This window comes from Scomber japonicus, chromosome 2 (assembly GCF_027409825.1).
Source record: "Scomber japonicus isolate fScoJap1 chromosome 2, fScoJap1.pri, whole genome shotgun sequence".
Classification (NCBI taxonomy): Eukaryota; Metazoa; Chordata; class Actinopteri; order Scombriformes; family Scombridae; genus Scomber; species Scomber japonicus.
In genome coordinates this window covers 26305975-26332726 of record NC_070579.1, presented here as the reverse complement: position 1 = coordinate 26332726, position 26752 = coordinate 26305975, and the positions used below count along the sequence as shown (strand labels likewise).

At 39.0% G+C, this 26752-nt stretch overlaps 1 protein-coding gene across 1 annotated transcript in view; it reads right to left on the bottom strand.

Moving 5' to 3' along the window:
• The window catches only part of LOC128372880 (protein kinase C alpha type-like), a 156589-nt gene extending 132902 nt beyond the window's left edge, over positions 1–23687 (bottom strand). The window contains exons 1-2 of the mRNA XM_053333081.1: positions 23224–23687; positions 20652–20683 (exon numbers count right to left, since the gene is read on the bottom strand). Coding sequence (XP_053189056.1) covers positions 20652–20683; positions 23224–23390 — 199 coding nt within the window. The 5' untranslated portion in view covers positions 23391–23687. The remainder of the gene's footprint in view (positions 1–20651; positions 20684–23223) is intronic.
• Positions 23688–26752: the final 3065 nt, after the last annotated feature.

Sequence of the window (26752 nt, the reverse complement as noted above, 5' to 3'; positions counted from 1 at the left end):
CGGTATTCAAGAATAAATCTTCCACTTTCTACACTATTAAAGTATGTTTTGAGATATTACTGACACCTTGAAAATTTACTTTTTTTTCCTGATGCCTTCAAAACTGCAGCTGTACAACCCTTGCTGGAAAAGCCAAACACTAACAGTAAAGTTTGAATGAGTATAGGCCTATATCAAATATTTCTGTTTTAGGCAAGCTCCTTTAAAAAAGCTGGTTTTAAACAAATTCATAGTTTTCTTGAAATGTTTGCACCAGGATTCAGGGCTAACACAGTACAGAGACAGCTCCTATTAAAGTTGTTAGAGACATTAGAATTAGCACTGATACCAATAATGCCTCCGATTCTTTTGGATCTAAGGCCTTGGTTCGATTCAATTTGCCATGATATTCTTATGGATCACCTTGAGAACTGGGTTGGGCTCTCCAGAACTGTTTTAAACTGGTTCTGATCTGATGTCTCAGGGGGACATTTCATTGTTACTATTGGAGATCATGTATCAGGTAAACATGACTTTCCCTTGGGTGTTGCCCAGGGAAGCTGTCCTGCTCCACTCTTTTTTTTCACTATATATGCTCCCTTTAGGTAATATCATCAGGGAATATTAGCTTAATTTTTATAGATATGCTGATGACACACAGCTGTATATTTCTGTCGAGGTTGCGGATGACAATGCCATGTGTTCTCTGACTCCCAAGATAAAAGAGATCTACTCACTTGTAATTTAGGGAATTTCGCTTATGAGATTAAATCAGAAGTAATGCAATATATAAATTAAACTTCACACGTAAAGAAGGTAAGATTTTTACTACTTATGAAACATTGCCAAAGTATAACCATTCTATCCTATAAGAATGCCAAAAAGCTTTATGTAAAATAGATTTGATTATGCAATGCTCTTTTTACTAGTCTGGCTCCCAGTATCTTTTAGAACAGATTAGAAGGTTATTTTGGTTGTTTTTACTCATTTTACTTGCTCTTAATGGTTTGGGACCAGCTTACACTGCAGACTCTCTCATTTTATAATCCTTCACCAACTCTTAGACCTTCTACCGCTGGATTCTTAAATACACATAAGTGGCACAGCTTTTTTTTTTAAACAATGCTCCAAAATTGTGGAATATCCTACCAAGAACTACAAGAAGCTCTGTAAATGACAGCTGAAAACCTATATATTTAATTTGTCTTCTAATTAATGTCACTTATTAATCTTTCACTATTTTTATATTTTTTATTATTCTTACTGATCTCTGTTTTTACTTTCACTTATATATTTTATCATGTGTCTTTTTATTGGCCAATTTTATTGTCTCGCTATTGGCCCTTGTTTCAATGTGTTGCATTTTTATTTAAATGCTTGAGCTACATCTCTTGTATGAAAAGTGTTCTATAAATAAAGTTTATCATTATTAAGTGTCTTGGTCTGGTCCCAGTTTTATTCTGAATATGTGAAATATTCTTCCTCCAATAACACTAATATTCTCTCTTAATTGGGCTTTCCAGCTTAACTTTCTCAAGCTGTTCCCTCCATCTGAACTGTTAACCTCAGTGAATTGGCAGTTCATCAATGCTACCAGAAATATCTATGTTGATTCCTTACTGGAAAGACTGGAAAAATTATCCGTATCATAGCTTTAGGTCATCTGGTTTCTCTATTTAAGCCTGTGACATTCAAGCCATCCCATCTTGTGTAAATTGACAACACAGACCATGACATGTTGGGCAAATACCACTTCTGCAAAGTCCATGTCCATCACATATCACACACAGGTTAACGTGGTGTGACAGACCAACTAGATTTGAACTAGAGCGCCACCGGATTGTGAAGGATCAACAGTGACTCTGACAAACTGCAAATTAAAGTATTATTGTTTCATTCTGACAGTCAAATGTTGCTTTAATTGTGTACTAAAATAGCACTTTTGGATCATGAAACCATTTCGCTGCAATTAAATTTAATAGGACAGAGTGGGTACAAGGCGTTCTCTTCTCCCAGTAACTGACTACAAAAAAGTTAACATTCACAATGATGAACACAGTCGGAAAGCCGGAAAGTCTTTTCAATAGCTGGAAGGCATGCACATTGCACACAGACAAAGGATTTCTTCCAAAACAAGTGTTACATTTCAGTTGTATTTAATCAAAACCACCACTTTTCCATTCTTGACATTGCCACTAGAGACACACCAATACCAATACTGATATCAGATATTGGTCCGATATTCAAATAACCTGAATCAGCTATAGGTGACAATGAGCTTATCTGGTGTTGGAAAGTATTATTTTAATAAATAATTCAGTAAATGTATGTGTATGTATTTTTGTTACGTTATTTTTTTTTCAAAGTAAGGAAAGCAACATTATGACAGATATTGCCTTACACATAAAATAATGATTGCAGTTTCTTCCACACAGTGAGACATACAGCTTATTAATTAAACACTTGAATCAGTACTCGGTATCTGCCAAGGAATCAGTATCGTGACTGAAAAAGTCAAATCAGTGCATCCCTAATTTCTGCTGTTGTTAATGAAATGGATCTTTGTGTAACTAGGGTAAAAAACAAAATTAAACATCTCACCCATTTAGAAGCCTGTGTAATAATCCTAAAGTAAGTCCCACATCTGTAACTGTGAGTCCCACATCTGTAACTGTGACTCTGCCCATTCCATTTCCCCTGCCTTTTGTTCTTCGTACAAACCTTTCTAGAGCTCTTCCATTAGATAATGCCATTATCACAACAAAACTCAGGGCAATTAAATGCAGATTATGCTGTAATTCAGAGCCTGGTACATTAGTCTGGAGCTATCTAATACACCTCTAATGCATTCAGACAGTAATATCCCTCTCTAATCCTTGGTAATGTTCGGTGCTGCACCTCCCCATGGATTAACCAAACCCTCTCAGTTTTAAAAGCATTCTGATCCGTATCCAAAGTGGTGTGCACCTCTGGAAGGTAAATCTTTATTAAGTTGAATACATGTCTCTCAGAAAACAGTACTTTTTGTGCATTATTCCCTTTGTAATGCAGTCAGCAAGCAGTAAATTCAGGTCAGCCAGAATTGAAACTGTTGAAGTTTGCTGTTGATGGATACCATCTGAAAAACTTCCTTTCAATAAAAAAGCACTTGCTCTCATCAATAAAACTTAACTTGATGTGGAAATTGAAATTTCACAACATATTTTCACATATCCGCTGCAACCTTTTACTTCCAAAAAAAGTCTCTTGTTCTGACGGAATAAATATCACCAAGAATAAGACATAGAGGGGAGTTCATACCTATGAGTAGGAAACTAGAGGTGAGTTTCACTGGTCAGGAACACAACAATGATTGAAACTGTATGGTCTGAAAACCAAAACAGTTAAGACTGAAGAGAGGGACAAAAAACATTTTTTTAAATTTTTGTGCGTGGGAATCTCAAGATATGTCCTTGTCCCCGTTGTACTCATCTGATTCAACATATAAATGAAAAAATATTTTTTATGTCTTGCATCAATGACATCAACACATCTATCTGAATTCACTGCTGAGCTGTGCCCTTACTGATTCACCTAATGATAAATACGTAAGCATTCAACAAAAGCTGTATTCACTTCGATTTTAAAAAGCTTATGAGACACTGTTCCTGCAAGATTACACAATACACAACCTTCAGCCTGACTGAAGAACTTCTTATATAACAGCCTACTTGTATGTGCCAGTATCGCACTGCCAGAAGTAATCATATTTCAAGCTATTTTGCTCCAGCGGTCTAAAGCAGAACCACTGTGTTGAGTATTATTATCATACCTTTTGTAAGACAGACTCTAACTAATGTGTGTCGTTGTCAGTTGATAACTGGCAGCACAAAAATTGGTGATTTTGTTTAGAGCTGGGACATTGTTAAAATAATATATGGTATAATAAAATAGAAGAAAGGTATCTGAACATACTTAACTTGCACATACAGTTCCATCTACAGTATAAAGACTGGGGTTAAAAAAACAGTTCATCACTACAACATCACAAAGTGTCTGCAAGGAAACATAAAAAACATAATGGCGATGGTTAAGAGCCAGAGAAATTCAACTGTTCATTCAGCCGGAAGCATTAGTGAGGGCTATGATCTCCCCACGCATGATAAACATACAAAGAGGGAAAGTCTACCTGTTATAAATAAAAGGATAAAATGGTCATTAGCCAAAGGATAAGTTACGATTGTCGTCATCCAGAAAGAAAGAATGGAATGCAATCAGTCTGCTGATGATCAACACTTCTTGATGACACTGCAGCCAAAGAGCGGATCACTGGATCCTCAGTGCTGTTTTCACACAGGTTTCCACTTCATTGCATCCGAGGCATGAGTACAATGAAATGATGAAATGAAAACTTCCATGCCCCCTGTTATTTTACATAAATAATGATTAACTAATGCTTCCATTACGAAGCATGAGACAAGTGTATTTTGCATTAGTTTGCTGTACATCTCTCGGCTGTGAACAAATATATGCATTAAAATCTCCTGTTGTGTAAGGTTTTTCATATGGATTGCCAACTGATGAGGTGGCCTGCATTAAATCATAACGTTCTATGATGTCCTTTTCTTTTCATCTTTTCTATTTCAATTTCCATGATGTCCATCTGTATATAGTTAACCCTTTGTCTTATTTTGTGTTTCTTATATAATAAGATAGGTGCATATGGGTGAAATCATGCCAGAAAGACAGGGAAATAGAAAATAACTTCACAAGAAACAAAGTAGATGCTATATGACATGCAATAATAATAAAACAACAATAACAAATCAAGTCATATGCTCTTTATGGATTAGGTTTACAGCCAAAGCTGACTATCAGAGGACAGATGTTGACATACAGACCTCAGTGACTCTTTTAATAACTTCTGATCTGATCTGTGCGTGTGTGCGTGTGCGTGTGCGTGTGTGTGTGAGTGTGAGTGTGAGTTTATGTGTCAATCAGTCTTTGTATATCCCTGTATTTGTTTAAAATGGAGCAAACAGCAGAATGGCCAACATACTGTGCATTTGGTAACACGGGCTTAGCGACTCAGATACGGCTGTAACTACTGGTGATGATACAGACGATGGAGCCCAATGAAACTTCTCATCGTCAGGATTATTCAATACTCTGTAATCCATGGGGGACCTCAGTGCAACTGATGGCAGCGATCTTGTACTTTTTCTATGGTGTAATGTACTGGGGGGGTGGGATCTAAACCTGTATCTTGTTTAATAAAGAGGAATGACTGATGTAATAGAGAAAGTATTTGGGTAAACAGTTAGACCACACATAAAGACATGTATTTTTCAATTTCATCTCATCAGGTTTTCTCATTCACAAATTCAAGTCCCAGGGATGTGACAAAAAAATCGGTGGTTGAGCAACTAACTGGTTTAATCTGCTTCCTTCCTATCAGTTGACTTCATTATTGCAAAAGACTTTTGAGACACTTACACCAGACTAAGCTAGCCAGTTTAGTAAAGCAACTATAACACAAAAAAGGCAAGAATTGGCAACAGAAACATTTCAACAGGTTTCCAAACTGTGCTGCTGAGGAAAACTCCATTACAGCTCCACATCTCTGCAGCTGCCAAGATCAGATTTCAAAGACAACAATGGCAAGGTGGGGGTGAGATTTGGAGGCTCGAAGACATGTGACCCAATTTCCCTTCACCATATTTACAGGAAAATAAAAATATGGGATGTATAAACAATTCAATACAAAGATCAAACAAAAAGATAGGCACTTGTTGTGGAGTGGTCAATCTCATATATCACCTCTCTTTTAAGGTCATCTAAAAAAAAGAAACAACTTGTTTTTGAGTCGGCTAGATATAAAGGCATTCCTTTCTCCATCTGTTTTACACCGTTGCTCCATAACACACTGCTGGATCTTATTTTCAGAAGAAGACAGGAAACACTCTCTACTTCCAATTTTCTTCACGTCTCTATGTCAACACCCCCTTTTAAAGCTGATGGGATCAATCCTATTAATTAAAGGTAAACTCTGTCTAACCCACAGCTATAGATCACAATCATATGTAAGGCCAACACTGATCAATAAATCCTGAGAACGCAAAGTCCTTAGAATGGTGATCTCTGGGGATTTCAGAAGATCACCAGCCATTGATGTAAAGACGCAAGCTAAAAGTGAGGGTTTTATTTAACTGAGGCCAACATGAGGTCTGTGTTAAATGGCAAGGCAGACAATCCAGCTTAGGGACACTGCTGCCATCCCCAAGGCCTACTTTGCATGCAGACAGATGTGGGATTTGTGACTTGTTTGATGTTACAGCATCGATTCAGAAGTGCAGGGAAGGATTGTTCCCTGCTGCTCACATCCAGCCAAAAAAGTTAATCCCAGTAAGAGGGCACACACTTCCTACAAGCAAATTACAGAACAACAGGTGGTCCCATTCACAAAGGCTGAATGGAGTGTTTCATTCAAGTAAAAGCTACTGTTAAGCACCCATTAGGGCACCTATGATACCATTCTACCCCACAAAACATTATCATCAACCATCTCAAAGTAGATTTAACATTGAAACCATAGACATGGTTTTAATCATCAAAATGGATGATTTTAAAAACCATTATGACTGCCATCAGAGATCAGTCTAGCAGGTCAAACTAACCTAACTTCAACAAATGATGTCATCCTGAAAGAACACTGTGTATCTGCAGGGATAATGTGTGCTGACAGTGGATTTATACTGGTTACACTTAAGTACATCCAGTTTTGACACAGTATCAGCACCAGCTATGAATTTACATTAATCTTAATATGCTCCAAAATAGTTCCATTTGGTACCAGTTGCCCTCAGGATGCCTCATCTCCTCTAAATTCAGTTAGCCCTACACTTTCCCGAAAGCATTTCAACAACAACTCAGAAAGGCTGTTGTATCCATGTGTAAGTAGAAAGTGCAATATAACAATAATAATGGCAGCAGCAAGGAAGCAAGCCCCTTACTGGAAATGCAAAATTGTTTGTGGTTGCACTGCATTATGTTTTAAAGGACAAAGTGCTGTCAGTGCAGAAACAGTATCTCACTCTCCTTTATGATGGATTTCCTCAGTGATTATTGCTATAAATTGTTGCTAAATTGTAATTCAATGTTGTTTTTTTTCTTTTGGAGGGAACGACACAAAATCTGGTCTTCGTGTGTTTGACAGCTGACACTTGCTATTAAACTCTACCGTAGACGTATAAAATTCATATACATCCAACGCCATCAACTTCAGAGAAAATGTTCATTCATTGGATAATTAGATGAAGTTTACATTTCGAGGAAGACATAGAGATCAGTCTTGAGCAATGAAACACTGAAACCACGTATGTTTTCAGAATGTCAGATAGTCTCAGTATTCTGTGGTTGTCTATCATGAAAGAAGCTACTGTGCTGGAATAAAAAACTGGAAATAATTTCCCTTGATAGATATACTGGCCCTGTCAAATTTCATGCCCTGTAAAACTAGCTAGCCACAATAAATATTAACTATAACCATTCTTGACGAGCCAAAAGGGGAAATACGATGTAGCTGATCGTCTAGTCCACTTTGGCTCACCATGCTGTGTCTGCATGCTCTCAACCAGAGCCCATTATGACCCAGCTGCCAAACGCTTCCTCCTGCAGGAGCTTAAGGCCCACGAGCAAACACAGAGCAGACATCATGACACAAAGCTGCTGGCAGGGTCCTCTCCTTCATCTGACTCTACATGGGCACAATGTCTATACAAATGTCTTCAACATGCATTAATACAGGCATGCACACACTCTTGTTAAGTCTCACACAAAATAAGTTATGTAAGATGTTAAAGGTGCAGTGTGCATCTAGCAGAACAGACATGGCAGAAATGAAATATAATATTCATACGTTTCAAACAATCAGCTGAAAGTAATAATCGTGTTTTTGTAACCTTAGAATGAGCCCTTTATGTGCATAGACAGCGGGTCCTTTTCATGGAGTCCACCATGTTGCACTTTCATGTTTCTATAGTGGCCCAGAATGGACAAACCAAACACTGGCCCTGGAGAGTGCCTTTGGAGTTTTGTGACCACCATATGTTCCCCTACGCTGTTGGAAGGAGAAATTGAAGGGTATGCAGTTGGTTGTAATCTGTAATTTCATCTAGATGTCACTAAATTCTATGCACTGGTCCTTTAAATCAACGCTCAGACTGCGGTTGTGGCTGAGACAGCGGGACAGGAGACACAAGATTCGGGAGAGATTCAGCAACCAGAAATTTCTCCGTTCTATTCAGAGACTGACAATAGAATGAGAATAGCTGATCAGTCTAAAAGGTCAGTCCACTTTAAGTTGGACTAGTCAGTAAGTTAGGCTAACCAATTGTTGCTGATTAAAGTCCTAACCCCCTTCACTTTTCCAGCAGTTAGGGAAAGAAGAGACTTTTCTTGTCTTGAGAAGCTGCAACATTTATTAACTGTCACACTGCAGCCTGTACTATACTGTCAGCCTGCCTTCTTACTATTAACCTTTTCCTCCGCTCCACTCTCATTCACCTTTATTTCTGCCACTCGCTCTCTCATACTTGCTCAACCACACACACAGACACATTACACACTGCCCTATTCCTCCAAAAATCTACACTATTCCATCAGTAGCTTTCACTTCGATGTCCTTTGAAGAAAGAGGATTCTGGTCTATTGATATTAATGATCATGTGAACATTTAGCAGCTGCACTCATAATTCTGTAGTGATTCACTGCCACTGCAGAATGTCATGAGGGAAACACTGATGCTGTTGTAAGAATGACTGCTGTTTCAGTCGTCTTTAGAGAAAGTTTCCCATCCAATAGTGGTTGTTATGGCGCATATCATTCCAACAGCATATCAGTAAATCACAAATTAGCTGCTGGTGTGCAGTTGGTTGTATTTAAATTGTTTTAACTGTCTCACATAATTGCCCCAATAGGGAAATTTCTACACTTTCCCTTGAATACTTTCTCTAATAATGTAATGGTATTTATGTTCTCACAATTGCACAGCCTTCCCAAGAACTGACCCCTGAGGGATTCCACGCCATAGCCACTCAATCAGTTTCATAACTTGGTCCTAATGGTCCAAAATAACTCCATTCTTCCAAGTAGGACCTAAACTAGTCTAGGACTGTTCCGTTGAGTCCTGCCCAAGTTTCCAACCTGATCAACAGTACAGTGTGATCAACAGTATAGGGATGTATAAGGACAGTACAGTCAAATTTGAGCAACAATGCAAGATCACATGCAGAAGCTCAGATGTGTTGTTGGCTGTGTACACAGACCTGTGATGATTTGCTGTTTCGGTCTTCCAATATAACACTGACACAAAACTCTTACCATACAAATTCTAACATGGCATGACAGCAGGAACATGGATGTCATCCCACCTGGGACTGCTTAGTCAGTCCCCTTCCTGCACTCAAATCCCCTTATCAAACTGTGAAACAGATCTGGGCTACATGATGACAGCATGGAATCAGGAACTGAACGGGGCTCTATTATCTCATGGCATGGAAGTGTCAGAGGATGTATTTCCCTCCATGCAGGAGTCGTCCTGTGTCAGGAGGAGACAAGCAGATTTGCATCAATATGTCGTCCAGGTCTCCATAGAAGCCCAGAAATTAATCTAATACATGTTCACAAGCAGAGAGAAACTCTGCGGCATGTGAGCAACAAACACTACAACCCCATTTAAAACACTGTCACTAGCATTTTGTCACATGCATTTGAATGGCATATTCATAATGAACGTTCATTCTGTTCAAGCACCAGGGTTTACATATGCTAACGTAGCCCCTTTTGGCTGACAAATATGACAAACAGCAGCATTACACCTTATTCAGTACCACAATACATTAGTGCTATGAGGCACATTTTGAACACAACATGGCATTTCCCCCCAAATGCATAATGTAAATTCAGGTGATAAATAATGCAGACCGCCATGATGGATTAGTCTAATCTTAATGCAGCCGGTCTGAATTGATTATCGAGAAACAGATAGAGAGGCGAGAGGCTTTCAGGGAAATCCAAACTGGTCATACAGTTTACTTTGGCAACACTGTTTCTCTAGCTGTAACTTAAAGGCTTTTATTATTATTATCCTTATTATCATTATTATTATTATTATTATTATTAGCTTTTCTAATTGATTTGCAATCAAATTTGAGCATTCAATCTGTCTGTTCAGTTTTATCAAAACACATAAAATTTGTAAAGCTGATATCAATCTGTATCAAAGCATTACAGAATACATTGAGGTTGATTGAAAGCAATACACACAATCACACACTTCTGCAAATCAGAGCCCATAATCCACTGACGCAGATTTACATTAATAGAGAGGATTCATTCAGTAGCACTGGGTCACAGAACACAGCATTCCCAAGACTATAGCAACCAATAAGGTGTGATATAACAATAACTGTAATCTTCTCTATTTTTATTGATGTCAGTGGTGGCAGCTCAAAAAAACAAAAAAATGGAAGGCAGTAATTTAGTCTCAACTCAACAAAGTCTGAACAAGGACGGATAATCAACATTTTCTACATTTGGCCTTATCCAAAAAGACTCTTGATTTGCATGGGCTTATTAAGCTTTTTTACCAACGCACAAAAGGTGCAAACCTCTTCCTAAGATCATTTCATATTTATATATTAGCCATAAGCTAACGTTTACTATGATGAAAATGAATGTAGTGGTGTGCCTTCTACAGCTGGAAAGACTTTATGACTGTGCGGTTTTACTGCTGGTGATTCACTGGAGCAGCACTAGTTATTATGGTCACTGTCTGAAAGTCTATAGCTCTCCCTGTGTCTCTTTACAGGCACCGGGGAGTGTTGCAGGTCATGGTCCTCATAGTGCACAATGTAAAGGTGTCAATCATAGTAGCAATGAATTCAGTTTTTAAAATGCACAGGCCTCTCTCAATAAGCCCGACAGATTTGTTCAATTGTAATGAGGGAAAAGACTGCACCATACTTAGTACAGTGATATTGTTGGTTGAATTTACATGGCTTTGATCAATATGTAAATTTATTCAAGGTAACTCTAAGTTCTGAAATTCATCAAATGATGTGAAATTAGAGATTAGAAAGAAAAGTCACGACATATTTTGCATTAATTGTTAATTGCATGTTTTGCATGCACACTTTGCTCACAGGCAGCGCATTGTCTTTCACTTGTTTCTGCAATGTTACTGTATCAGCTTACTGTCCCACACCCCCCACCTTTTTCTTTCTTTTTAACTGACTGAACTGGATCAGAGACCAGTGGCTAGTGGCTATGAGCAGGGTAGCAGAGTCCATACAGTATATGCTGTGTTCAAATATCTGTAACAAAGAGAAATAATGGAACATATCTTTTAAATATTGCAGAAAAATTGGTATTTGACATGGCTTTAGCTTAAATTCAAAACAACAGTATAAAAGTTGCAAAAGTTTCAAAATGTCAGGCTGTAACCTAACTTCCTTTTATACTGTATCATCCAAGTAGTTTCTGTACGAGTGGTTATTTGAGGGAAAAATGAAAAAGTGACCACAATGAGCGTGACTTGAATGAAGATGTCACCAAATTGCTAGCATTTGCAGAACACTAACATGTGTGTCCCAAGACAATCACACAGTGGCCATCTAAAAAGAAGGAACAAGTGCCTTCCTATAAACAGAACAGCCGCTATGCATAGCAGTGTATCTCTTAAGGGGACCAAGGAGAACCTCTAATTATAGCCTATATGACCCTCTGCCCCCTTCCTTCTCTGTCTCATAAACATACACACTCTCTCTCTCTCGCTCTCTCTCTCACACACACACACACACACACACACACACACAGACGCCATGATGGCTCTTCTCTGCTCTGCTCCATTCAAACCATCTCCAAATACTGCATCTTGATGTCATGGCCAAAAAAGTTTCAAGCATCAAGCAGTTGAAACATCTTAACCCACAAAGCAATGTTAAGAGGAAACTCCAGTGAAAAAGAAAAAAAGAAAAAAAAAGATGACTGCTTATTTTCTTCAGTTTAACCAGCTTGCGGTGAAGGGACTGAGTATGTGAGAGTGTGGAGCAACCCCATAGCCAGCCAGCCAGGGCAGAGGAGACAGGGCAGTTTTCTGGCTCTGAGCCCAATAAATGCCAGAAACAAGCAAATAAGTGTGGAGACAGAGATGAAAGGCGGGGCAAGAGAAAAAATAGCTTTAAGTATACGAACAGAACTTGGCTGTTAGCATAAAAACTGTTAGCAATTAATTAGTGATTTTTCAAGTCTACACCACTGCTTTACAACAGAGAAAAAATAACAGCAACAAAGGCACAGAGGCATGCAACAGATGTAGCAGGACTGTCACTGAGGCTGAGGGCTTATTACAATCCAAAACTCTGCCCTTTTTCTTTGAAGTTGTTTCCCCATATTTCTGTGGGGAAATAAATGAGCAAGCACACAAAATTAAAATATATTTGCACGAATTGGCAAATGAAAACATCTGTTGAACTTGAGCATCTTCATTTTGACATTAAAATGACTTTTATAGCATGCCAATAATCTGAAAGGGCACTGAGGGTTTTAAACGCTTGATAGCTTTCTGCTCACAAATACTACACCACTAAATGAATGTAATTGCACTCAGTTTGATAGAAGAAACTGAGGACACTACTGAGGTTTTGCTTGTGTGATATGTAATACGGTCTACTGAAAACATAATTGTTAATGACACTGTAGAGATACACTGTTTTCCAGTAAATTCACAGTACAAGTATTACTCACATCAGCATTGTTCATTTCAGGAGACGTTATGTTGAAAATGTAATAAACTCACTCATGTTTATTACAGGCAACGAAAACCCCTGGAGAAATAAAAGTAGGAACCAATGTATCACTGCCACACAAGAGAAATGGAGCTGCGGTGCCTTCAGTGCTGCCTGATTGTTATTATATTTTCATGAGAGTCTTTGACAATCTGCAGTCATTAGCCAACATTTTGAATCCTGCAATACAGTATATAATGCATACAGGCCAACAGCTGGATAAGTTCCATGGTTGTCTGTGTCTCTACTATAATCAACACTGCACTGGTATTGAAGCTTGAGCATCATAACCAGGCTTCTAATGAGGCCTGCACGATATATAATTTGAATCAACATCATAAAGTAAGGCAAATTAAGTCAAAAACATCATGCTACAACTGTTTTGCTGCTTGATACAAAAGGAAAACTCACAAGGTTCTCATTTTCCCTGACTTATCCTACAAGAAAAGCCTGTCCAACCAAAGCAGGCCCCACTAGTTTCCAACCACAACCTGAAAATGAGCACTGCCTGCTTTGGTCGTTTGATGAGCTGATCAAGTGAACCCCTTCACCAGAACACATAGTGAACTGATCACTGTGGGCGCAGAGTCTGTGTCACCTTCCTGTAAACATGCATGTAACACGACTACTGTCACAGATAATGTTTTCAGGATGCTGGAGGCAGGCGTTTAGTTACACAAGGCAGCTTTTTTATGCGGGTGTTCCCATTATCAGATTAAAGATTAGAAAGTTACTGTCATAGGGCTGGTCTGAGCCCTTATGTAAAAAAAACTAAAAACAAAACTCGCAGTGTTCAGATCTAGCTGTAATTCCAACTTGTGGGCATATAGATAAATCTGTTTGTTGCTTTCGTTTTAGAGTTTTACCATCTTCAGCTGTGCCAGGGGGCCAGTTTATATCCACCACCATGTAGATTAAGCATAAATTTGAACATCATTATAAATGGGAGATTACATGTAAATAACACAACTGTTTAAACACAAGTCCATCTGTAAAGTTTATTTTAAAAAATTGTTTCCCCAAATACCTCTCTACCTGTTTTCTCTCCAGTGTCTATGTTGCATATGTGAAACCAAAATTGGAGCAGTCCAAACTGATTTCTGGAGGGGTGGCAGAGGGTTGAACCAAGTGTGGTAGAAGTAGGTTAGTAGAGGATGGAATGGAGGAAGTATACAAATGATGAAAATTATGACTGTTAATTGCATATTTGTTCATGAATAACACTCTGCATGTATCAGGTGACACTTCCTGTATTTTTATTTATTTTTATTATTTATTGCACTATATATCACAGGGGAAAAAAGATATCGCAATGTCCATTTCTTCCAATATTGTGCAGCTATACTTCTAACACAATATCCACACAGAGTGCGTTGAGGCACAGTGCTCACCTGTGTTTTGGCAGCAATAAGAGCACACTTTAGCTAGCTGCACTGTAGCTACACGCATACAGCAATGCATGCAAATGCAAAATGCGGGCTGTGTATACAGCACTATTGAGTCAAATGAAAATGAATTCCGTCTGATGTGCAGAATCGGACAACTAAGTAACACAACTGAAATACATGTACCCAAGCTGTAATAGATCTTTATGATGTTGCGTATAAATGGAGCAGAAAAAACAGATTATGAAGCACATGCTGTTTGAGTACAGTGAACATGGAAAGATTAAAGAAGAATAGGCAGTAAAAGTAGAATGTGTGTGCCAGCCAACATGGCCAGGGGTTATGGACACTCAGGGTGTTTACATTTCCACAGGCTGTCAACACAGGCCTTATTGGGATGACACTGTGCCGGATGTGCACAAGGATATTCTGAGGGCTGTCCAAACACTGAACTGCTCAAAGTTAACAAAGCCATCGAGTAGCAATGGGAGGTGGCAAATGAAAATATTTGAAGTCATCTTTATTTGTCTGACACTATCAAAGTTCAATCTACCACTTCAAACAGGACCACTAACCACCAGAGAAACCAAGAAGCTTGGTTGTTTTATCTTTTGTGACAGTTTTGCTTCTATAGGGGGCTTGGTAGCAATGCATTTAGCTGGCTAAAACAGATCATTAATGCATCAGGTCAGGTTCCTCCAAAATAGCAAAACACATTAGCTTCACATCTCGGAATCAAAGGATAGATCACAAGCTTCCTCGGGTCGTGGTTGTGGACCCCTTGGTGCCATGGTCCTGCCTGAAGTCCACACCTGCTAGTATTATTAACAGTAAGTCTATTGTTATTATTGTTGCTTCTCTGTGTGTCTCTCTCCCCTCCTTCTTTCTCTCTCAACCCAACCAGTCAAGGCAGATGTCCGCCCACCTAGAGCCCAGTTCCGCTTGAGGCTTCTTCCTGTGAAAGGGGAGTTTTTCATTGCTGCTGTCGCCAAATGCTTACTCATGAGGGGAATGTTGATTCTCTGCAAAATTAAAAGTACAGCCTAAACCTTGTCTATGTGCAAAGTGCCCTGAGATACCTTCTGTTGTGATTCAGCATTATATAAATAAAATAGAAAAAAAATAGAGCCTCGGGTGAAATTCAGTTGTTGACGGTCTGCCAATAAATCTAATTCAAACAGGAACTCTGAGGTCCTCATGAAGAAAGTACTGAGTGAGCTCCAATCCATCACCTGTGTCAACATTGCAGAAACCATATGTGTTACAAGCAGCATAGGACTCTATTGTGTATGGAAAAGAAATACCATTTATACTGGAATACCAAGATGAACAATAAAAGCCATTTCAAATATTTGTTTAGCTTTAATTTCATTTGATGCCTTTAATTCCTTACTCTTCTCACATCCACTTACCCTTCTAGTCTTTGCTGAAATATGGGAACTTACTTCAGATACTCTGAAATTATAGTTTTTGGGACTACTTTTTTCATTGATTTGGAATTCACTCATTAATTAATTTTACTTTACCATCAATTTGTGATGAAAAAGTTTCAGAGTCTAAGTAACAAGTTCCTGCTTCACATCTGTCAATGGAGACAAGAGTAAGCATTAGTAGAGTTTCAGGGACTAAATAGCTTGTTGTTAATAAAATCTGAAAGAAGATCAATACTGTTGGCCTGTATGCTCTACTAATGGTTTCATGTTTCAGCTTGGCAGGAAATAATTGCCTCTTGATACCATCCACATGTCCCAGTTATGGCTGTACCTCCAGTGTATCCTTTATGTTTCTGGTGTCTCCTTTTCTCCTGCATCTCCTGTGCCTCCCTGTCTCACATCCCAAGCCACTTTGAATTGTGTATTCAAAGTTTCTTGTCTTGTTTTGTTCACTGAACTAATCTTGTATCCCTGTGCCACAGGATCACTGCATGCCTGCCTATATTCCTGCTCATCTCTCTGCCCTGTCTCACCAGCCCACCAGTTTCACTCTGCCTTTGCTTGCTCACATCTTCACCTCTATCCATCTTCACTCCCTGAGAGCCCAGTCAATAAACCTTTTTTTATTTATTCCAACTCTGAGTATGTGTCCTGCATTTGAGTTTTCCCCTGATGATCCAAACACTACATCTTGTTAGGAAAGTCATTTTTTGGCAGAAATCCTGGACTGACATGAAGAAACAATGAGTAAAGAATGAGTATTACACTGTCACTCCCTTCATTAACTGTCTATACAGGTGCCTTTGAAGGAGACTCTTGACCTCCTAACACTTGAGGAGGACTGCTCACTGGCTGACACAAGACTGTTGCTCACTGTGAAAACCTTAGCTGAATGAACAGGTCAGAAAACTAAATTGCAGGCCTAATCCTTGAATCAGAACATCAAGAGATGAAAAACAAATGAGAAACCTTAACCTCAACCCAGGCCTCCAAAATGTCCAAACACAATGTGATCTTAACAAAGTCGGAAAGGTAAATCTGCTGAGTGACACAGGTACAAATTGCCTGGCTGTATTACAATGTCAACTAAATGGTGATTTGAGATTCCCTGCTCTACAACAGCAGCAGGTCAAAGCCTTGAAATAAGACTCCACAAGAAAAGCAGCCAGGAGTAGACAGACACATCGCTCACGATGTAGATACCATCTACAAAGATAGTTACTGACAGGCTCGTTTGTTTCCACAGCATTAACTTTATTCTAGCATTTCATTGCAAGTGTACGGTGGCCCTGAAGGGCAAACGACAACAACAAAAAGAAAAACACAACAACATTGTTGCCCTTCAGGGCCACCGTACAAGTGTCATATTGAGAGTGATTTGTTTTGGGGGTGGGGGGGGTTTCACCTGAGCCAACTAACATTAATGTTAAACACAATAAACTGAATATTTTAATATGTTGCTCAATGGACAATGCTCACATTATACAGTACAGAGCATTAATATCCCTATGCTCTATCATACAGTAACATTATCAAGGCAGACAGAATGATAAATGTCTGAATACAGTAAAAGTTGTGGTTGACAGATTGCTGGTTGTTGTCCAAAGACAAGTTCAAAGCTTTAAGACACAGGTTTTACTCTTACAGATGACAAAGGAAGCTAGAAAATATTTATATCTGAGAAGATAAACCTATGAAATTTAGCCTTCTTAATTAAGAATACCTAAAATTATGAATCATTTACCAAAATAGATTAATCAATAATTCAACTCTAATCATCAGCTTGAGATTATAAATGTGGTGCTGTTAAGTTCAGAGACACTGATTATTAAAGGTCTTACAACAGCTGACAATACTGTAACGTAGTTTGTTTATATAATGAATCCCAAAATATGCTCAAAAACTAGCCAGCATTTTCATATATTGAGCTTTGACATGATTGTCAGTTCTGAATTAAAAATTGCTAAATTGAACACCATAGCTACACGTGATGTAATACTGTGGAGTCCACCCTATTCTTAGAAAAGGGATACTTGCAGTAAATGTCAATCTTGTTACAGAAATGCCACTCTCCAGTGTATCACTTTGTCATTTTCAAGTAGTGACTGAGAGGCTCGCTGTCTCTGCTGGAGGACTTGACCCTGATTTTATAAGAGCTCAAGTTTAATAATTGACGGCTGAACAGAAAGCACAAAGTAGGGACCTTTCTCACTTTGAATAGCTACAGCGTAACCAATCACATTCATCTTGATATGGCAGATATTATTTATTTAACACATCCAGGCAGGGATTTATGATAGAGGATGTGGTCAGTTTCTCAATCCTCTTCTGTCTGAGCATACAGGACGTCTCCACTGTGGCGACGGAGAAACACTCCAGAGAACCATTTGTGTCTGAGACCTCTGTTACGCCCTACTGCTGTCTCTGACGTCCTTCTAATCATTCGCTTTATCTCCCGTATGAAAAGCTGAGATGGTAACAATGAGCCAGGATGAAAAATGACAACTTGCCATGAAAGCAGAGGAGGGGGTTGGAGGACGTGCTGACGATAATGTCAGGTTTTGAAAAAACATGTTAAGCTGTCAACACTCCAACACCTTGGACTGACTCACTACTGAGCACAATTTCACCCAAGTACAAGCAAATACTAGAAGGCTGAAAGCAGGCTGCATCTCACCTCTGTGAGAAGAGATCACAGAGAAGAGTGGGTGTTGGGTAATTGTTGGCAGTCATACTCAATTGGAACATGTAGACATGGGAACGTGTATAAATGCTCCTATAGGTGAACATTTCCCAGATATAAACCTTTACAGACACACCAAATACTATGAAGCATCTGAACTTATTAGTATGATGTCTAGTGATTCAGTTAAGACCTCAGTATGCCTCACTGCCTCTGACACTCTCAAGAAGAGTAAAGCTCTGAATCATTGAGATCAAACGCCTAGCAGTGGTAGTATGTTTATCTTTAAGTCTCCATCAGAGAGACACTGCGTTTTGTTCTACGCACAGTTCCCGGAAAAGAAGTCCACCGAGAATGTCTCTCACCAGGTCATTCACGACATTTTGATTTTACTGTGGGGACACCTTCCACGCTTTTAGCACACCAGCCTCAGATGACATAAACAGTGACTGAAGTACTCAGATCCTTTACTTAGGCGAAAGCACCAACACAGAAGTGTAAAAATACTCCATCACAAGTAAAATCCTACATGAAAAATTCCACTTAAGTAAAAGTACATAAGCATTAGCAACAATCATTTGAACATGAATTGAAATTATAGCATGTGATATGTTTCAAGGGAAAACTCACTATTTGGTGGAGCTGTTAACAACTCATAGACATCAAAGCTGTCAAATAAATGAGTAGAGTAGAAATGACAATATTTGCCTCTGAAATGTAGTGGAGTGGAAGTGTAAAGTAGCATCAAATGAAAATACTCAAGTAAAGTACAAGTATCTCAAAATTGTATGTAAGTACTTGAGTAAATGTCCTTAGTAATGTACTTGCCACCACTGGACACAAACAACACATTAACAATAACAATGCAACTATCATTTTCAGAAATTGCAGTAGAAATGACACTTTGTAAAAATGCAAATGCCTGTGATGAAAATTTTCAAGTAATGTGTGAGTACTGATTTTAATTCAGTGTCTCTAAAATGTAAATGAGCTCTGCACACATAATGAGAAAAGCCTGCAACGCACTTTTAAATGACAATGTTCTATGCACGTTATATTTTCTTATGTATTATATCATTGTGTGTTTTCTGTGTTAATTTAATGAAAGCTTATTTTGATTAAGTTTTAACTAATTAGGATTACATTCACTCAAAAAACAGATATTAATGAAGGCGACACTGAAGACTGGCTTTTGATCAACTACCAGTGCTACAACGACATGCAAGAATCTATATCTGCGTTCTGTACTGTTACCTGGCCACTGGCAGCCAGAGTCAGACCTTGGCAAGCCCAAAGCTTTCCACATTAGACGAGGAATTCAGAGAGTTGATGCATACTGAAGCTTAAATTGGCAGGTTAATAGGAAATCCACCTTCAGTGATGTTAGTGATTTGGGGGCTGACGTGAGCATATCCTCTTGTCTATCCCTCCCTCTCCTCCTCTATTTCACTTCCTGTGTCACTTCTTCTCTAAACTAGTGTCTCCTGTCACAGTTAATAGCCAGAACGCTTCTATTAGTCCCTTTTTGCCGATCTGTTCTCCACCGACAGGCTTGCTTTTCCTAAATGAAAGCTTCACTTGTGAGAAGTCGCTTTATTAATGCCATGTTAAGCTTCAAATATTACTGTGATCATTTACATTTGAAATCTAATTAAGTGCTATGCAACAAGCTCAAAGGAAGTGCTTGCAGCGTCACAGATATCAAGAGCGTTCATTCATGATTACAGATTAAAGAAACAAACAGCAAAAATCTACCTTCTCTCAGTGCTTTCTTTGTCCTTTTCTGTCTCTTAGGCTGTACAATAAAATAATGTTATTCATTACATGTTATTCAAGGATGATTTCCTTCCAGCCATATGATTTGCTCTGGCTACAGTAACATTGCCCTCACTGTGGGTGAGCAAATATTTCCATGCTTGCAAAATAGCAAACGGATCATGTGTTGATACAAGAAAATGAAGGTTTTGATCATTTGGATGTGTTAAATATGTCCTGCAGTGGTCAGATTATTCATGAATTTGCTATGCTGCCTGCTATATTTATCCATGATTATCTTCATAACACTGCAGTTAATATAAACAGGCAGAGATATGCTCACAGAGCAATCAGTTATCTGGTTATAAAACATTCTTCCCTTGTGTCAGCTGTACAAATAAAATAAAGCAGAAGAGCAGCGAACAGGAGAGGCAAAAATAATGATTAACGCTAAATGTGACGTGTTCATGTGATAGATACTACAATAAAGCATTAAAGCAGAAACTACAGCATTAACAACCAGTATATGTCACACACCAAAACACACGGGTCTCATAAAATTTCAGTGAGATGTGATGAGTTGTTTTACCTTGGCACTGGAATCCTTGTTTTCCGAATCCCCTGTGAAAACAAATAAAGCTGAATTAGCTGGTTGTTGATATTTCATGTCTCTCTCTCATACACACATGTACGCACACAATAAATCCATTGATTCATGCAAACACTCATTCATTCAAGAGACAGAGTGTTGCATAATGTAGACCACCATTGAACAAGAGCATTGTCAGGCTCTCAACAGTGTGCTTACAACTTTGTGGCAACAGTCTGGGGAAGGCCCTTTCCTGTTTAAACATGATAGTGTCCCCGTACACAAAGTGAGGTCAAGTGAAGAAATGGTTTATGTTGGTGTGGAGGAACTTAACTGGCCTTCACAGAGTCCTGACTTCAACCCTGTGCAACACTTTTGGGATGAAGCGGTTAAACAGCTGTGAGACATTGAAATTTGTCGACCGACGTCAGTAGCCAACCTGACTAATACTTATGTATCTAACTGGGAGCATATGTCTGTCCAAAATTTTGTGGGAAGCAGTTGAACATCTGGTTTTGGAATTATGTCACAAAAGGTTAACTGCATTTTTCATTGCAGCAACTCTAAAAGATCTCAACAAAAACCGTGAGATAAATGCTGAAAATTAAAAACAATCTTTTAAGGGGCCTTCTTCTTTCATTTATATTCCAGAGCAACAGGCTGTTGCCTTTAACTTTCAGACCATGTCATACTTGTGTTTAAGGCTTTGTTCAGACTGCAGGCAAATCAGATTTGCTTCTCAAATCAGATCTTTAAGACAAGCTTGTCCGCACTGTTATTTGCAAGTGGTCATATTGGATTTGTGTGTCCGGGCATCATCAACCTATCTGCATGGGCTGCTGTAGTAAAGACACAGGCGTCGGTAACTATGTACTTTGGTGACTTGGCTTTCCAACACGGAAGCAAGACAAATGGTGATCCATCATCTCACCCTCCAAACAATCACACAGACAAACTCAGTAATGGAAGAGGCTGGTGTACAATGCCATGTTTTATGCTGCACTCATGCTTCTGCTCAGCCACTGTGACGCACTCCCGTCAGTCTGGGTTTGACATGGTTGCTGTGTGTTGCATTGTGAGCGACACAACAAGAGACCCTGAAAATCTGGTCATCTGTGGCTCGGGTCCAATCTGGAAAATGTGTTGGTTTTTTTTTGCTGTCCAGACTTTCTAAAATCAATCTAGATATGTGAAAACAGTTGATGTGTGCTGGCAGTCTGAACAAGGTCTTTGGGCATTGCTAAAGAGTGGTGCTTGGTAGGGAACTGGTCATGCTATAAAACTGTTAAGGATATGAGCCGCTGGCAATAAAGGGCCTGAGATCACCCACCCACTTTCTGCAGTAAAGGACTGCAAACATGGGTGCAACTCTACCAAACTGCCTGCATGTTTACTCCTCTCACAGTTTATATACAGTTGTGTTTAGTTCAATTGATATCTCACTAGAAAAAAAAACAACAAAATAACAAAACTGTACCTTTCAAACTGTAGTCTGAAAGGTTACTTTAAACATATTCAATGACTTTTGCACTTTGAAATACCAACCTCTGATCATTACATTACAGACAGGAAGAGAAAGGGGAAAAAAGAGCAGAAAGAGATCTAATGTCACACTTTCCATATAGTGTATATTTTCTTCCCATGAGCTACTTATGGGGAAAAAAGCAGTATAAAGGCAACATTCAATGTCTCTGCAACTCTGTGGGCATACTTAACACCAAGCAAGCACATATTTTCCCGTCTATAGCGTAGGTGAAGAGCTTTTCCATATGCTCTCACATTGCCAGTAAACTCCCTCAAAACAAACCAACATAGTGTATAGACATTAAATAAGCAATAAATACTTCAATTGTTCTTCCCAGTAGCTTTTTGGTGGGAAGTTTCAATAGCTCTACTATGTGCCAGGAAAGGGAACCTATTACTCATCGAAAGCCTACAACAAGGTCCAAGCTTAAGAACTGTACAGCAGCAATGTGTTCATCAGGATAAAGAACAAGAAAAACAGCATGGAACAGTTGTTGTTTAGTCACCTGTCAGGACGGATACAAGTGCCACTGTGGTAGAAATGTGCTTATTTCTGTTAGTGCACTGCTTTAGATGTTCTCTAAGGGAGGCCTGGTGCTTGCAGGGGCCACAAAGTCCCACATTTCACTTTCACTCACTGAGGAATTTTCAAAGTAGAGAAGAGAATGCATATAAAATCAGCACCCTAAAAGTGTCACTCACTCCTCTATTGTTTTCCCACATAGGAAGGAAGGAAGACCAAATGCCAAACTAACATAAACAGCAGCAACTCCTCCCATATGGGACTGCTTGGGCGAAATCTCCACAAAATTGGATCCCTGGAGTACAATCAAGTTGAGTAATACCGAAGACTTTATGACCCTTCAGTCAGATTACTACAGAAGCTAAAACTTTTCCAGGAGTACACAGATTGTAGGATTAAGAAGGGAAAGTTGTAACCTGAACTTGTGCTACATCATCGAGTGGAGTCGGCAGAAGTTTATCCAGCATGCAACAGGCAGCAGGCAGATCAGAGGAGGTGGAGGTAGGAGACGACGGCTACACTTACCAGATGAAGTCGGTGCAGTGGCTGCAGAAAGTCGGCTGCTTGAAGAACCTGGCTATGAATTTGTGGTCCTTGATTTCGTGGACGTTTTTTTGCCTCAAAGCACCTTTACGAGCGAACCTGTTCAATACGTCCTCGGAGGACGATTCGCTTGTACTCTGATCAGCCATGTCCTCCCTGGAAAAACGAAGGTTGCAGCTTTTCTCTGTCTGGGTAGAAGTGTTTTGTCAGTCCCTTCAGACGCGCAGCGCTCAGTGCGGAGACACTGTACTTACTGTCTGAGGGCTTCCCCTGCCTGTCGATACCACTGGGCTGCTCCACTGACAGCTCTGCACGCCGGTAAGCCAGCCTCAGTGACCAAATACTACATCCGGTGCTTATCTTCGAAGTAAAAATATTTTCCCTTTCATATAAACCATCTTTCCGTCTGTTTGTATATTCACCTGCTGAAAATAAAAGGTTTCTCTGTGCTCATTGAAAACCTGAGTTTAAAGATTTCGCACGTTTTAAGATTTAGATAAAATACTTTTGAATGATATGGGGTTTTCCACAAAAAAAACAGTTATCTTAGAATCCTTAAATTGACATCTGCTCTTTCTCCCTTAGTGAAAAATCCAAATTTTATAAATAGGTCTATGCATAGGCTATAGTTCATTAGTTGAATTCAATAGTTTATTTCAAAAGTTTAACTGCTGCACTCAAGATGTCTCGTCCTTTACTGTAAAGTACATTCTCAGTGTATGAGCACTGCTTCAGATTTCCACATCACATTTGTGAAAGTTGAAAATTGGACTATGATTGGCTCAAAACTATTCATGATATCACAAACCCTTTAAACTTACACTTTAAACTCAGGTTTTTGGTGAACACAGAGAAAATGTCCTTCAAGTGTGCTATAAGAAAGAGCGGTTCAGGAGGATCTGTGTACCTGCAGCCTTCAGGCTTTACAACAATAACATCACTATATAGTCATGGAGCACTGCAATAACTGTCTCACATTGTAATTTTTCCTACAATTTTAGAAATATCTTTATCTATCTATCATGAGTTGCAATTCATTGTCTAATGGAAAATGGCATGTCATCTGCATTTTAGAGGACACAAAAGCACTCACTCATCTCTGCCTTCACCATGATCAACAGGTTAGAAGTTGTTGTTTTTTTCTCCAAAAAATCTTTTATTGAAAGGTGTATAAGAATCATTTTCCTCTTAAAAGATAATGTCAGTCAAAATACTGTTAATATTTTCATGCATGAATTAGTGTACAGTTTGTGCCCTGGAACATTAACTGTGCACTCTGCACAAGGAGCATTTATTAGCAGTTTTCTTAGAGAAATTAGTAAATAACCGGTCCACAGGTTATACCACACTGCTGTTATTATATAAATCTACATGAGGTGCCAGTTTATTATAGTAACACCTACTTAAAACGAAAGCAGTCTTATACAACAGTCCTGCTATTAATCCTACATTTATGAAAGTTATTAGGTTCAGAATTTTTGCAAAGCTGTGTTGAGTGTCATTTATATAAATGAGGTTAGACTAAAGATTACAAACATCTCTAAGTGTAACACAGTACAGTTAAACAGCACCACCGATTATAGCGATTATAAGTGACAGTGATGATACAATTGAATCAACACTTTTCTAAAAGTTTCATAAAAAATTAAACAACTGTCATGGTGGTAGGATTTATTGCAGGGCTGTTGTAGTAGACTGCATTAGTTCTAGTGAGGTGTACATAATAAACTGGCCACCGGGAATATACTGTTTTAATATCTTCCAACTCCAATAAAAACAACCCTGGTCTGATCTATGTAGTCCTGCATCTGTAGAGCCTTTAATCTCAGTCACAGAGGGGTTCACAATGCCCCTGTTGTCAAACAGTGCATGAAAGCAACCCACTGACCTTTTACGTCATCTAAAAGATCCTTCAGTCTTCTCCTGTTGCATACAAAATATTCTAGGCCAGTGGTTGTCAACCTATGGTCCAAGGCCCTCCAAAATCCTTGAGGGTGTTCGAAGGGGTTCCCCAGAGTATTTTAATTTCATTATTATTTCATTGACAAAGAGTTAGCCCAATCAGAGGATGTATAAGAATGATTCTTTTTATAGGTTTCACATTACTCACTGTCAATCTGCCAATCTACAGCTATGGAATCCTTAAATCTTATCAGATAGAGACCCCTGAGACGATCAAACATGGGTGCACGGCCTCATGTGTTTCAATTTGGGGGTCGTTGACACCAAAACAGTTGCGAACCACGGTTTTAGAATATATTCCCTACCCAGAATAGTTCAGCTCCTGCTAGAGCTGCTAAAACCTTCAGATCAGAAGCAAAACTGTAGCTGTTGTGGTTTATAACTGTTGCTGTTGTGCCTGCTTTTAAAATATCAATGAGAAAAAGAAAAATATAATGTCAGAAGTCTGCCATGGATATACAATCAAACTTTTCATTGAGCAAATTATTATATTTTATAGCATATCATCACAGTCTCAAACCTGTGGAGCACCCTGTTGAAAAAAGTCAATGTGTTTCTTTTATTTAAAAGTCCCTTTTTTGGCTGGTTAGATTAGTCAAAAGGCTCTTTTGCCAATATTCCAATATTATTTTGGAGACAAACTTCCTGGTCTGTGTATCTTTGTGTAACTTGACTCTGCTCCGCTTCATTTCCTCCTTCTCACTCTGGCTGATGTCATGCAATAGGACCCACTGTGGAGGGAGGAGGCCCCTAGTCCCAGTGGAGGAATTTGAGTTTGGGATGTCATCTTGTGGAAAAATAGAGCATTGCACATGGGCATCTTTACTGCAAGTGGCATTTTTTCTTAATAAAGAGAAAACATGGGATATGTATTTCTTAATGTTCTTATGCAGTCTGTTTGAATAAGCAGCCTCACCTATTTGTATGCTATGAGTGAATATGAGCTGTTCTTTTACGTTTTCTGCTAATTTTCCCCTTGACCCCTATGTGACGACTCCCAAAACATTATCAGTCCAGTTCCAGTATTGTGTCAATCGTGTAAATCCAACATAACTTAAAAGGATAACAGGTGGCGAGATACTGCAGCTACTTAATAAGATACATAGGTAGAGTAGAGTAGGCTTAAAACTTTCCTTTTTGATAAAGCTTATCGTTAGGGCTCTTAGAGCTCTTAGCTTATGCTGCTATAGGCTTAGACTGCCGTGGGACTCCCATGATGCACTGAGCTCCTCTCTCCTCCTCCCTCTCTCTCTCTCTATCCATCCATCTATATCCATTAACATTCATGTTCTATTAATTGCATTCAATAACCTAAACTTCTTCCCCGGAGTTGTCTGTGCTTTCTGGTCTCACAGGTAATCTGGACCTGTAGACGTCCGGATGACAGATTCCAGTCCCGGACCTTCTAGCTTCATTGTTGATTTTCATTGTGCTTCTCTCCTCTATCCTTCCTTTCTCTCCTCTCAACCTCAACCGGTCGAGGCAGATAGCCGCCCACTCTGAATCGGGTTCTGCCTGAGGTTTCTTCCTGTTAAAAGGCAGTTTTTTC